The sequence below is a fragment of the Pipistrellus hanaki genome (assembly GCF_964339955.1).
Source record: "Pipistrellus hanaki genome assembly, chromosome: 5".
Taxonomy (NCBI): Eukaryota; Metazoa; Chordata; class Mammalia; order Chiroptera; family Vespertilionidae; genus Pipistrellus; species Pipistrellus hanaki.
Window position 1 is genome coordinate 90924859 of NC_140507.1, and position 12060 is coordinate 90936918.

The following is a 12060-nucleotide window of genomic DNA, read 5'->3' on the forward strand; positions in this document are numbered from 1 at the left end:
ATATATATTTTTTAAAAAGACACATGAATGCTCTACTTCACACACACCACAGTGGCAGCCCTAAAGAGTGGAGGCGGGTGCGTTAGCCACCACCCACCCAACCCCACAACCCTCTCACCCCAACCAGAAAGCCAGTCCCTGTAAGAATGGGGGTCTGTGACGCACATGTAGCTTCAGCAAATCCACCAGCCTGGCTCCTCCCCGCGCCCCCTCTGATACAGGGAGATCTGGGCCCCGCTCCCCCTCTGATACAGGGAGATCTGGGCCCCGCTCCCCCTCTGATACAGGGAGATCTGGGCCCCGCTCCCCCGCTGATACAGGGAGATCTGGGCCCCGCTCCCCCTCTGATACAGGGAGATCTGGGCCCCGCTCCCCCTCTGATACAGGGAGATCTGGGCCCCGCTCCCCCGCTGATACAGGGAGATCTGGGCCCCGCTCCCCCTCTGATACAGGGAGATCTGGGCCCCGCTCCCCCTCTGATACAGGGAGATCTGGGCCCCGCTCCCCCTCTGATACAGGGAGATCTGGGCCCCGCGCCCCCTCTGATACAGGGAGATCTGGGCCCCGCTCCCCCTCTGATACAGGGAGATCTGGGCCCCGCTCCCCCTCTGATACAGGGAGATCTGGGCTCCATGGCCAGAGTGCCACCCTCGGGTCCTCCCCCCCCCCCCCAGATGCTGGAGCTGAGCGGACGGTGCCGGTGGAGAAGCCCTGCTGACCCCTGAACCCCCCCTTCTCCCCCAGGTGCAGCCTCGACGCCTCGGCGGTGAGTGAGGGGCCGTGTCTCCCGCGGACGCTAGCTACCCTTGCTCTGAACCTTCCTGGGGAGAGTCCGCAGGCCTGGACCAAGGAGCGTCTCTCTGGGGGCCGGACGCAGGTGGAGCACCCAGGCAAGGTGGGTGCAGCCTGCAGCCGCCCGTCAGTCACACCTCCGGGGGGGGAAGAGAGCCTCACCATGGGACACTGCCATGGCGGGGTCCATGCTGGGGCCCACGACTGGGGAGCCCTGACATTGCAGCCCGGGCCTGAGGATCCTCCCTGAGGCGCAGCCCATTGGCCGGGGGAGGGGGCTAGGCAGGCGGCCTTGCAGCGGGAAGGGGGCCTGTCTGTGCTCAGAGTCTGCACCCCGAGGCCTCTTCTCAGTCCGGCCTGCGGCCCACACCGGGAGAGCCGGCGCCTCCGCTCCGGGCTGGCCTGCGGGCGGGCTGGTCCTGGAACCTCAGCTCACCCTGCAGGCCCGGCCCACAGCCCAGCGGGGCAGGGGCCTGCGGCACACCTCTGGGGAGGGTGCAGGTACGGCCCCGGCTCCGGGCCTGGCTGCGGGGAGGCGCACTGCCCTGTGCCGGGGCGCCCGCCTGTGGCTGGAGGCTGGGCCAGACTGGGTGGGAGCCTTCCTGCAGCCCTGGCACCGCCGCTCAGTGAGGGGCTTGTTCCCGCAGGAAGGTGCCGGCCTGGAGGAGAGGGTGAGGTCACAGTCGGTGCCCGTGACCTTGGACGAGATCAGCGCCCTGGAAAGCTCTCGGGCTTCGGAGGTGCCCGCTCCAGCTGCCCAAGGTAGCCAGGCCGGGGTCCCGCACTCACACCAGCAGGGCGCTGGGCTGGCTACAAGTGCCCTGGATGGGTCCCAGCTGGGCCCGGGGGGGTGGAGTCCTGAGGGAGGGGTTCCAGAGCGGGGGAGAGCCTCTGCCCCTCCCTTCCCTCCCCTCCCCTCCCCCACGGGTCTGGAGCCAAGGCCCCACCACCGCCATGGCTGCCTCCCTTCTCTCTGACTCTGTCTCTTTGGTCGCCCCCTCTTGTCTCAGACCCTGGGTCCTGAGAGCTGTGTCTCCCAGTGTCAGGCAGGCCTGCAGGCCAGACCCACACCGTGAACTGAGACAGTGTGCCTCCTCCAGCCACTGGACACACACACACACACACACACACACACTGACACACATACACACACACCCTGACATACACACCCTGACACACACACACACACTCACACACACACACACACACACTCACACACACACCCTGACACACACACCCTAACACACACAGCCTAACACACATACACACTGACACACACACACTGACACACACACACACTGACACACACACACTGACACACACACACACACCCTGACACACACACACACACACACACACACACACAGCACATCCTAAGCGCTTGTGAAAAGCTGGGGATACCTCCATCCCTGCTCTCTTCCCTGTCCGCCTCTCCCCTGAGCGTGGCAGGCCGGGGCCATCTCCAGTCTGCAGGGCGGTGAGGGGCGCCCCCTGCGGCGGGCGGGCTCCTCGGTCGCTGCAGGAGCCGGGGTGGGGAGCTCCTCCCGCCGCTCCTGACGTTGGTCCCTCCCAGGCCGGGAGCCGCCCGGGCCGGAGCGTCCGGAGAAGGACCGCGTGGAGCCAGACCACCTGTGAGTTCTGCCCCCGCGGGAGGAGCCCGGGGCAGCCGGGGGCTGTGGGGAGGGCGAGGTGTCGGCGCTGCCGCAGCCACGGTCCCTCTCGTCCCCATGGCCTCGTCCTCTCTCCCACCCACCTTCCCCGGGGGGGGGGGGGGCAGGCCCTCCGAGAGGTTCCCACAGGCCGCGGGCGGCCCGGCTCCCGGGCAGGGTCTGCTCCAGGACCACGCGGTGGCCACCTCCGGGGAGCCGTCTGTGACCCGCGCTGTCATTCCCGCCAGGCTGATGGTGCAGCAGGTGCTGCGGGAGCTCCGCCAGTACCACGGGTGAGCGGAAGGAGGCGGGCGGGGGCGGGGGACAGGAGGGGGCACACGGGCGGGGCGGGTATGGGGACAAGAGTGGGAACGGACAGGTAGTAGGCGGCTGCGGAGAACACAGGGTGGAGGACAGATGTGGAGGGACAGGTGTAAGAGGAAGGGGTGGGAAACAGGCTGTGGAGAAGACGGGGAGAATGGGGCAGGACAGGTGGGAGGGGACATGGGAGGGGGGCTGGTGGGAGGGGGGCCAGCGGGGAAGGGAGAAGGGCCATGGAGGGAGGAGAGAGCCGCGCTGGCCACGAAGCCTCTGCAGATGGAACCGGTGCATCCCTGCAAACACTGTCTGTTAGGAAAGCTCCCCGCTCGCTGATTCTGTTCCACCGGCGTGGCCCTGCCCTCTGCAGGAGCCATGCCCCGATGACCACACATGCGAGCCCGCATGGAGGAAGGGCGGGCTCTCGGGCCATGGCAGTGGGCAGCGGGTAGCAGACCGAGCGGCAGCAGGCTCACACTTGACCGCAGACACCCTGGGGGAGAGGGCGTGGGGTGGGGAGGGGCTGCTGACCAGTCTGTCCCTCTGGTCCTGCAGGGCTCAGCAGAGGGCTCACCTGTCGGTCAGCCCCAGAGAAGCCCCCTCCAACCTCACCTGGTTTGAGTTCCTGTCCGAGTAAGTAGGCGGAGCTGCTGGGGGGGGGGGCCCGGGGGGGCGGGGAGAGACTGCGGGCGGGGCAGGTGGGAGCCCAGCACAGCTTTGCACAAGCACTACTGGCAGCCCTCGGACCCTGGCCTGGGCTGGGGGCAGGAGCTGGGGGCCCGGTCCTCTTGCTGGAACGACCAAGGGCAACAGCAGGGGTGAGGGTGGGGCTCCTCAGACACCTGGGGTGAGGGAGGAAGACTTCCTGGAGGGGGTGGCAGCTGGGACTGGGCTCTAGGGAAGGTCGAGTTCGCCAGTCCGGAGCTGAGGATCGGGGAGAGAACAGTGCCTTCTGGCCTGGGGACCGGGGTCAAGGTGGGCTGGGAGGAGGGACAGCGCAGGAAGTCAGCAGGGGCCGGTCACCTCTGCAAAGCTGAGGCCACAGCCGCCTAGTGGCTGAGGACGGTGAGCACAGATGGCGGGGCAGGCAGGGTGCAGGCTGGGGGTGCAGAATCCCGGCCAGGGAGCGATTCTGTCCAGCTGGGCTTGTTTGCCGTTGACCTAACAAGTATTTATTAAGTAAGATGTGCCGGTGATCAGGCGAGCCAGGGCAGTGATACGGGGAGGGAAGGAGAGCAGGGTTTGAGAGAAATCCCGCAGGAAGAACAGGCAGGATTTATGGGCTCATTAGATCTGGGGGGGGGGGGGGGGGCGGGTAATCAGAGGGAGAGGCAGGGATGGCAGCCCAGGCCCATCAGGGGACCTCAAGCTTGAGACCATGTCCTTGCCCGCCTGCAAACACAATCTCTAGGGTCCCTCAGATGTCTGATGAGTGAGAGAAGGAGGGAGAGAGGTGGGGCCACAGAAGAGGTGGAACAGGAGGAGGAGGCCACAGGGAGGTGGATGCAGGTCAATTCCAGGATTGAAGTGCAGGACTGGCTCAGAATGGCCCTCTGACCCTGCTGCTCTCCCCTCCCCCCACCTTCCCACCCTCAGGAGCGAGGATGGAGCCAGCAGCATCGAGAGGAGTGACAGGGGCACCACCAGGGTGAAGGGCAGACTCAGCTCCCTCCGCAGTCGAGTCACCAGGCACAAGGACAAGGTCAGGGGGTAGGGCAGGGCCCTCTGCCTGCCTTGCTTGTCAGCGAGCCCTGGCCCTGGGGCCTGTGATCCTCAGTCTCCCCTCTGTCCCCCAGGGGAAAAGCCCGGGCCCTCTGAAGGACAAGGATCAGGATGCGCGAGAGAGAAGGGAGCGTGTCGACGGCCACCAGCTGTCCCGAGGAGCCGCCTCTGGCCACTCCGCCTGCCCCCCGTGCAGCCCTCCCGCGCTCAGCCCCGGTAAGTCTGTCCCGCCTGTCCCCGCGGGCAGCAGCACCTTCTCCACTTCTCTAAGCCGCTCCTGTGGCCGCCTTCGCGCTCTGCACTCCTGTCCCATTCCGCCCTCGCCAAGGGCGGGCTGACCGTGGCTCCTGGAGAGCACCGGCCTCCGTCCCCAAGGGCAGGGACCATTTGGTTAGCGGGGCCCCCAAATTCCCTTTCAAGTTTCACGTTTGTCGTTGTCAAAATCATCTTGCGAAGGGTGAACTCGGGCAGGGAGTTAGCTGGCGAGGGCTGCAGGCGAAGTTCTCCGTGCGGCCTGTTCTCTCTCAGCTCCTCCCGCAGGCTCTAGGGATGGGGTCAGACAGCCTGGGTCTCTCTCTGCGTCTGGCCGCCCCCGGGCCTATGGCCGCCGAACTGCAGGCTCACATCCTGTCTTGCCTGCCTGCGTGCCTGTCTCCCAATGTCCCCTTTCCTAAAGGACACTAGTCGGCCACATTGCATTAGGGGCCCATCCTCCTCCAGTGCCACCTCATCTGAACATACGACGTCAGCAATGACCCCCTTTCCAAATAAGGCCACCTTCTGAGACACTGGGGGGACGAGGACTGCAGCCTCTGAATGGCGGTGTTACCAGGAAGGGGACCGGCCTGGAGTGGGTCTGCCTAGGGCCGTGGTTGGCAAACTCATTAGTCAACAGAGCCAAATATCCACAGTACAACTGCTGACGTTGCTTTTGAAAGCCACATTTTTTAAACTTAAACTTCTTCTAATGCCACTTCTTCTAAATAGTCTTGCCCAGGCTGTGGTATTTTGTGAAAGGGCCACACTCCAGGGGCCAAAGAGCCGCATGTGGCTCTCAAGCCGTGGTGTGCCGGACATGGGCCTAGAGCCAGCTGGTGCTGTGTGGGCTCTTGACTTGGTGTGGGACACATTTCACAGCAAGAGTCCGGGGACCACGAGGGACCGTTAGTAAAGCTGGGGCAGGAAACAAAGGGCTCAGTGTGGAAGCAGCAGGAGAGCCAGGCGGGGCTGTCCTCGCTCTCGGGGAGTCAGGGAAAAGGGAGCCGTGGGGACAGGCTCAGGGCTTAGCCCGGATGAGCTGCAGTTCTCTTAGCGTTCAGGAGATGCATGTCTGCGGGGGAAGGAGAGGGAAAGGGAGTGGCGGGGCTGCTCCCCGAGGAAGAGCGTGGGCTGGGTCCTTTGTCTTGAGGCTTTGAGATAGAGACTCTTCCCGAAAGGGTAATACAGCCGTCCAGGGGTGGGGCCTTGAACCCGTGGCGGATTCTGAAGGCCTCTGACCTTCCGGGAGGCTTCCCGCCCCGAGTCTGTCGTGGTAGACAAAGTCTGGCCTTTTAACTGGCTTCTAATAGTTGGGCCAGTAACCGTCCCCATCCACGGTTTCCTAACAGCCTCGTCCCTTAAGAGGCTGGAGCATGAGACAGTGTCCCTTCAGGAAGAAATGAGCCAGCCAGCGTTTCTGGGGTCAAATTCTATTTCCCACAAGTTTCCAAGATCCAGGGACAAAGCCCGTTTATCTCTCGGAGCACTGTGCCTGTGGGGCTTCTCTCTGAGCTATCCCTGCGGGGGAGCACTGATGACCGGCGGTGACATGGTGTCACTTACTCCCCAGCCAGCGCAGGCTCCGGCAGGGCTCCCCGCCTAACAGGCCGCAGGGCAGACTGCCGCTCGCCGCAGCAGCCACGGAGCAGAGGGCGGGCTGCTTCTTTGGGAAGTAGCTTTTTGGGGTGACCTTTCTCTGTCCAGGAATTCTCTGTTGCCCCCTCCCCCAACCCTTGGTGTCCAGCCAGGAGGTCCGAGGGGTGCCTTGGCTGGGGAACTCACAGGGGCCTGTGGGCCACCCTAAGTCCCAGGCCAGGGCCGCCGAGTCTGACTGTCCCTCTTGGGCCTAAGCAGGTGGGGACTCCTGGGTTTCCCAGCCCGGGAGCGAATTCCAGAGAATAGGGAGAGCCGGCTCTTCACATTTGGGCTGTGAGCCTTTCCTAGGTCCCCGGCCAGGAGCCTGGGGTCTCAGTCCCCTCCCCGCACTTATAGAAGCTGGGAGCCCTCTTCAGCCCCCTCCCCCCGGGGCCCCGGGATCAGGAGCCGGACCACCGGGAGCCCGTAGCTGCTGAGAAGGCATCTTCTCCTGTGGCCGGGGGCTCGGCCCCGCTGTCGGAGTCTGGGCACTGGCCGCCAGCAGTGCAAGGCTAAGACAGGAAATGGACCAGGACAGGAGAGAGGGGCAAGAGGGACAACCCCCTTCCTCCCCCCCGTGCACCCCACAGTGCAGGCCAGATGCAGGCCAGAACAGCTGCTGGAACAGTACTTCCTGGTGAAGTACTAGATATTAAGGATCACATTTAATTCTTGGGTACGAGCCTGACACTGTCATTGATTGCTTTGAGTGGCTAACAGAAACCATTGAGCAACCAAGTCTAGAATACAATGCCAGGCAGGGCAGGAGCCATAACTAATGTTTTATTTTGTTACAGGAAAAATCAATACTAATTATGTCCTCTAGAGCAGTGTTTCCCAACCTTCTCTCATGATGAGAATCACCTGGTGGAGTTGTTAAAACACAGATTCCTGAATCCCAACTAAGAAGTGCTAAACTAGAATTTTTGGGAACATATAGGCAAAATTGTATACTTAACTAGTGCTCTAAGACAGATTTTATATACAGAGCACTAAGTTAGGTATGCAATTTTACCTATATGTTCTCAAAAATTCTAGTTTAGCACTTCTTAGTTGGGATTCAGGAATCTGTGGTTTAACAACTCCACCAGGTGATTCTCATCATGAGAGAAGGTTGGGAAACACTGCTCTAGAGGAACTAACTCCTAGGTAGAAATTTTAACATTATAACAAACCAACAGGCTAAGCTTCAAAATGGCCCAACTTGTAACTTGTAGCTGGACTATTTTGCTGCATTTTGGCAATACAGTATACCCCAACTTAGGAGTATACAACTATTTTAGATGTTTAACATAACTAACTCCTCCTACCCCTCCATGGGGGGACCCCCTCTTTCGCCTAAACTTTTAATTTTAGATGTAATGGAAGGTGCAAAAAGAATAAAGAGGGTCCCCTTGTATCTTTCACTCAGCTGGTGCCCGATGCACAAAAATTCATGCCAGAGTAGGCCTTCCTCCCCCCGCTGACCCAGGCGGCTTCCCTCGGGCCGCCCGTAGGCACCCAGGATGGGCTGGCTTCCCTCTGGCCCCAGCTTTGTCAGGAAGGACATCTGGAATGACACCCGGTCTAATTAGCATATTACCCTTTTATTATTATAGATGACCACAGTACATTGATCACATAAGAAAAACACTACTTACCAAACTCCAACTTCAGATTCCACCTGGTTGCTGTTGTTGTTTTGTTGTTTCCATTAGGGTGATCTTCCTATTTTCGGATCCAGCTCAGGACACCCTATCGTTAATCATCCTGCCTCCCGTCTCTCTGGTCTGTGACGGTTTCTCAGCCTCTTCTTATTGCTCATGACCATGACAGTCTTGAGAAGGATTAGCCATGTGTCTTGTACAGTGTCCTCCAGTCTAGCTTTGTCTGATGTTTCCTCATCATTAGACACAGGGGTTATGGTTTGAGGAACCTCTTGCCTCATCATATCAGAGGGCAAGTGCTATGATCATGACATCCCTGGGGATGTTAACCTTCATTAACTGGGGTTAAAGTGACGTCTGCCAGGTTGCTATTTTTCCCTCTTCCTATTCTGTTGTTTAGAAGCCAGTCACTCGGTTGGGTCTACTCTCAGGTGGGAAGAATTCAAGCTCCAGCTCTTGGAGGCATTTGACTTTCAAAATAACCCTTTGAGCTCAGGGAAGATTTGAGCTTGTGTGAAAGAAATTAACGTAGGTAGCACTTAGCTTGGTGCCTGGTATGGAAGGGCAATGGTAGCATCTATCATCATCGTCGTCGTCATCGTCGTCGTCATCATCATCATCATCATCATCACTCTTTGTTGTTGTGAAGGCAAAGCTAGCATTTAAAGCAGAGCACCTAAGCCTGTCTAAAGAGGCTCGGGAAGCCAGAACAGCTGTGTCTCACTCCCTACAGGCTGAGAGCAGGCACCTCCAGGTATAACTCACCACAAGCTCATCTACCGTGGGAGACGTGCAAAGCCACACATCACTCCCTGTCCCCTAGAGCAGTGTTTCCCAAAGTGTGGTACGCGTACCCCCAGGGGTACGGGAAGAGTTTGGTGGGGGTACACGTTGCACCGGAGTTTGGTGGGGATAGGCACTGCACCGTGCTTAGCTGCGCCTAATTCTACGTTCTCATGAGTACGAGGGGTACTCAGCGTTACGAAAATTATAGAAGGGGTGCACATATGTCAAAAGTTTGGGAAACACTGCCCTAGAGGAAGCAGCCCACAGTGGGTGACACAGACCAGGGAATGACTCAGTCTCGGGTAATTACAGGAGGTGGGTCTCCACGTGAAGCTGACATTCTTTCCCAGAGACCAGCCCTCCAAAGGAATACCATTCCAGACAGTCCTGTCCCTGGCCTTGGCCTCTGAGGCCCTTCATGGTCTGGCCCCGCCTACCCCTCCACCCTTCTCTCCCACTGTTCAGCCACCTTGGCTCCGAAGCTCAGCCACCCTGAGACCTTGTGGCTGCCGTTGAGCGGAGTGCCTGCTCATTCTGTGCTGTTCCTGGAACTCCCTGTGCCACCTAACTCTTACTCACCTTTTAAAACACAATGCAGATCCACTTCCACCGTGAAGCCACATTAGGTGACGGTATGTGTCTGCGTGTCTCTTAGGCCAGCTGCTGTCAGCTGAGGGTCATTCTGTCCTCCTGGGGACATTTGACAATGCCCCCTGACATTTTTGATTGTCAGGACTGGGAGTGCTACTTATATCTAATGGGTAGAGGCCAAGAATGCTGTTTAACATCCTCCAATGTGCAGGACAGCCCCCACAACAGAGAATTTTCCAGCCCACTTGTTGATAATGCCAAGACTAAGAAATACTGCTGTAGACTCAAGCTCTCCGTGTCTCCTTAGCTCTTAGTAAATTCCATGCCCCATGATAAAGACTCCATAGAAAGAATGGTTGGGTGGGTAAAAGACGAGAGATATCTCTCCTTGCCACCTCTTTGAGAAAGGCAATTTCTACATTAGGGGAGAGCTATGTCACCTGAAGGTTTCTATAACCAAGATGGCTGCAGGGTCATACCACTCTCCCTGCTTAGAATTTCCAATGGCTCCCCAGTGCCTTCGGGTAAAGTCCAAAAGCCATAGCAATTCAGAGAGTGGACATTTACCGACCTGAAGAACTCAAAAGACCCAAAGTGGGGCTTCTGACCTAGACCAGAGTTGGGTGTCTGGTGAAGCATGTCCTTGTATTCCCAGAGTCTCCAGTTCCCTCGACGTGCTGCTTCTCTTGACCACAAAGACCAGTCTTAAACTGAAGGCAGGCCACTTGAGGATCCCCCAGCCTCACCCCCAGTTTCTGAAGTGAGGGCTGTTGACCACAGATTGTGTGTGTGTGTGTGTGTGTGTGTGTGTGCGCGCGCACTAACAGAATTTGATTTGGGGAGATCTTGGCCTGCTGGAGCAGCTTGAACCTCGGTGAGAGGGACTTGGTTCCTCTCCTGGTTACTGTCCAGAGGCCCCACCTGTGAAGGACCTGGATTGGACCAGTCACTTCAGGGCAAGGATGTCTGGTGGTACCTGAGGAGGTGCCAGCACTGGGGAGACATATCCAAGAACACCTGTGTGAGGTGTCTGGCATGTGTTTCAGACTCTGGACACCTGTTTCAGAGTATGTGGTCGCATCTGTATTGAGGGTATCTGGTTTGTGTTTTGGGAGAAGATCTGAAAGTTGCTGTGTGGGGTCTCATAGGTTTCTGGGTGCCTGAAAGCCTGTTTGGGGGTACCTGATGGCTCCTGGGTGAAGGTGTGTGATACTTTGGGGATATTTGGCATGTTTTTCAGATCCTGAATGCTAGCATTGGGGACCTAACAGTTGTCCGGCCTGAAAGTATCTGATGGCCCTGCCTGGAGGTCTGGCACGTGTTTGGGGTAGCTGGGGTACCTATGTCAATTCTGTCTGTGGTCTACACCAACCCTTCTTCAAAGGTGACACCTCTGTTCTCTCCATTTCTTGTGCCCTCCCTTCTCCAACTCCTTCCCTCAGACTCGCCCTCAACCCGGCCAAGGTCCCCAGGCGCCGCTGACCTCCTGCTCCATGCCCCCCAGCCCCACTGTCCTCCCCACCCGGAACCCCGCCCCGCTAACTCCCGGGGCCGCCGTGGACCCCGCCCCGCTTGCCGCCCCTCGAGAACCGCCCTCGCCCGCCCCCCAGAGCCCCCGCAGTGGACCCCGCGCCCCCTGGTCTGCCCTGCGTTCCAGCTCAGCCCGAGCAAACCCGGCGCCGACCGCGAGGCCCCGCCCCTCCGGCCACACCCCCTGTCCGCCCGGGGGCGGGGCTGCGCCTGCGCGACTCCTCCGCGCGGCTTTCCGCTTCCGGCTCCGCGGAGCGAGCGGCTGCGGCTGCACCGAGGGTGGGCGGCGGCGGCGCCGGGAGGCTGGCTGTGCGGCGGCCCGCGAGCGGCGTGCGAGGCGCCGCGCCGAGGTGAGGGCGGCCGGACGGGCGCGCCGGGGGGAGGCCTCGGCCCCGCGGGCGCCGGCGGGCACCGGGCGGCCTCCGCCCAGCTGGCGGCGGGGCGCTGGCGGAGGCACAGGTGCAGGCGATGCCCGCGTTCCCCTCGGAGCCCAGCGCTGGGCGGTGCAGCGTCCTCTCGGCTGCAGGTTAAGGGGCACCTGGGGCAGGACCAGGGCGGTGGCGATAACCGAAACAGTGACCGGCACCGGGTGCTGGAGTCCTCCTGGAGAACCCACTTCCTGGAGCAGAGGTCCGCTGTGCCGCCGAGCGTGTGGGTAACAGGACCGCACCGTGTGTGTGTGCTCCGGGCACCCGCACTCCTCACGCCTCACGCTCACCCCGGTGTCTGGCGGGAGAATTAGAGGGTGCGGTGCAGGGTTCCTTGCGGGCACAAATGAGAGGCCCGTGGCGTCTGCACGGGTTGTTGTAGCCAACTTGCCCTTCTCACTTGTTGCTCTGCTGAGACCGAGCCCAGAAGGTAGAATGTTTTCCTGAAGTCTTACCCACGGAGTGAAGAAAACGGCTTTCCCGCCCCGAGGCCTCTGGGGGAGAGCGGAGCGCCAGCCGGCAGGCTGAGGGCAGTGCTTCTGGTTGACCAGGGAGCGTTCAGGACAGTGTGACAGCCCCATGGCCAAGGGCGATTTGTTTGGGAATGATCTTGCACGTATCCGGGTGAATGATTAATCCTGGAGCTATATGGAGAAGTGTCCGGAGCACAGGCAAATCAGAACTTGGTTCTGGTCCCAGTTCCTA

General features: G+C 60.0%; 1 protein-coding gene across 2 annotated transcripts in view; it reads left to right on the top strand.

The window, feature by feature from the left end:
• ARHGEF18 (Rho/Rac guanine nucleotide exchange factor 18) overlaps positions 1 to 12060 on the top strand; it is a 79662-nt gene that overhangs the window by 22091 nt on the left and 45511 nt on the right. Inside the window, exons 4-10 of one of the 2 annotated variants that reach the window (XM_084884395.1) lie at positions 745 to 895; positions 1440 to 1554; positions 2366 to 2423; positions 2690 to 2734; positions 3315 to 3392; positions 4356 to 4461; positions 4556 to 4697. In XM_084884395.1, the coding sequence (XP_084740521.1) occupies positions 745 to 895; positions 1440 to 1554; positions 2366 to 2423; positions 2690 to 2734; positions 3315 to 3392; positions 4356 to 4461; positions 4556 to 4697 (695 nt within the window). Of the gene's footprint in view, positions 1 to 744; positions 896 to 1439; positions 1555 to 2365; positions 2424 to 2689; positions 2735 to 3314; positions 3393 to 4355; positions 4462 to 4555; positions 4698 to 11159; positions 11278 to 12060 lie in introns of those variants that run through there. The other variant, XM_084884396.1, reaches the window with a different exon arrangement.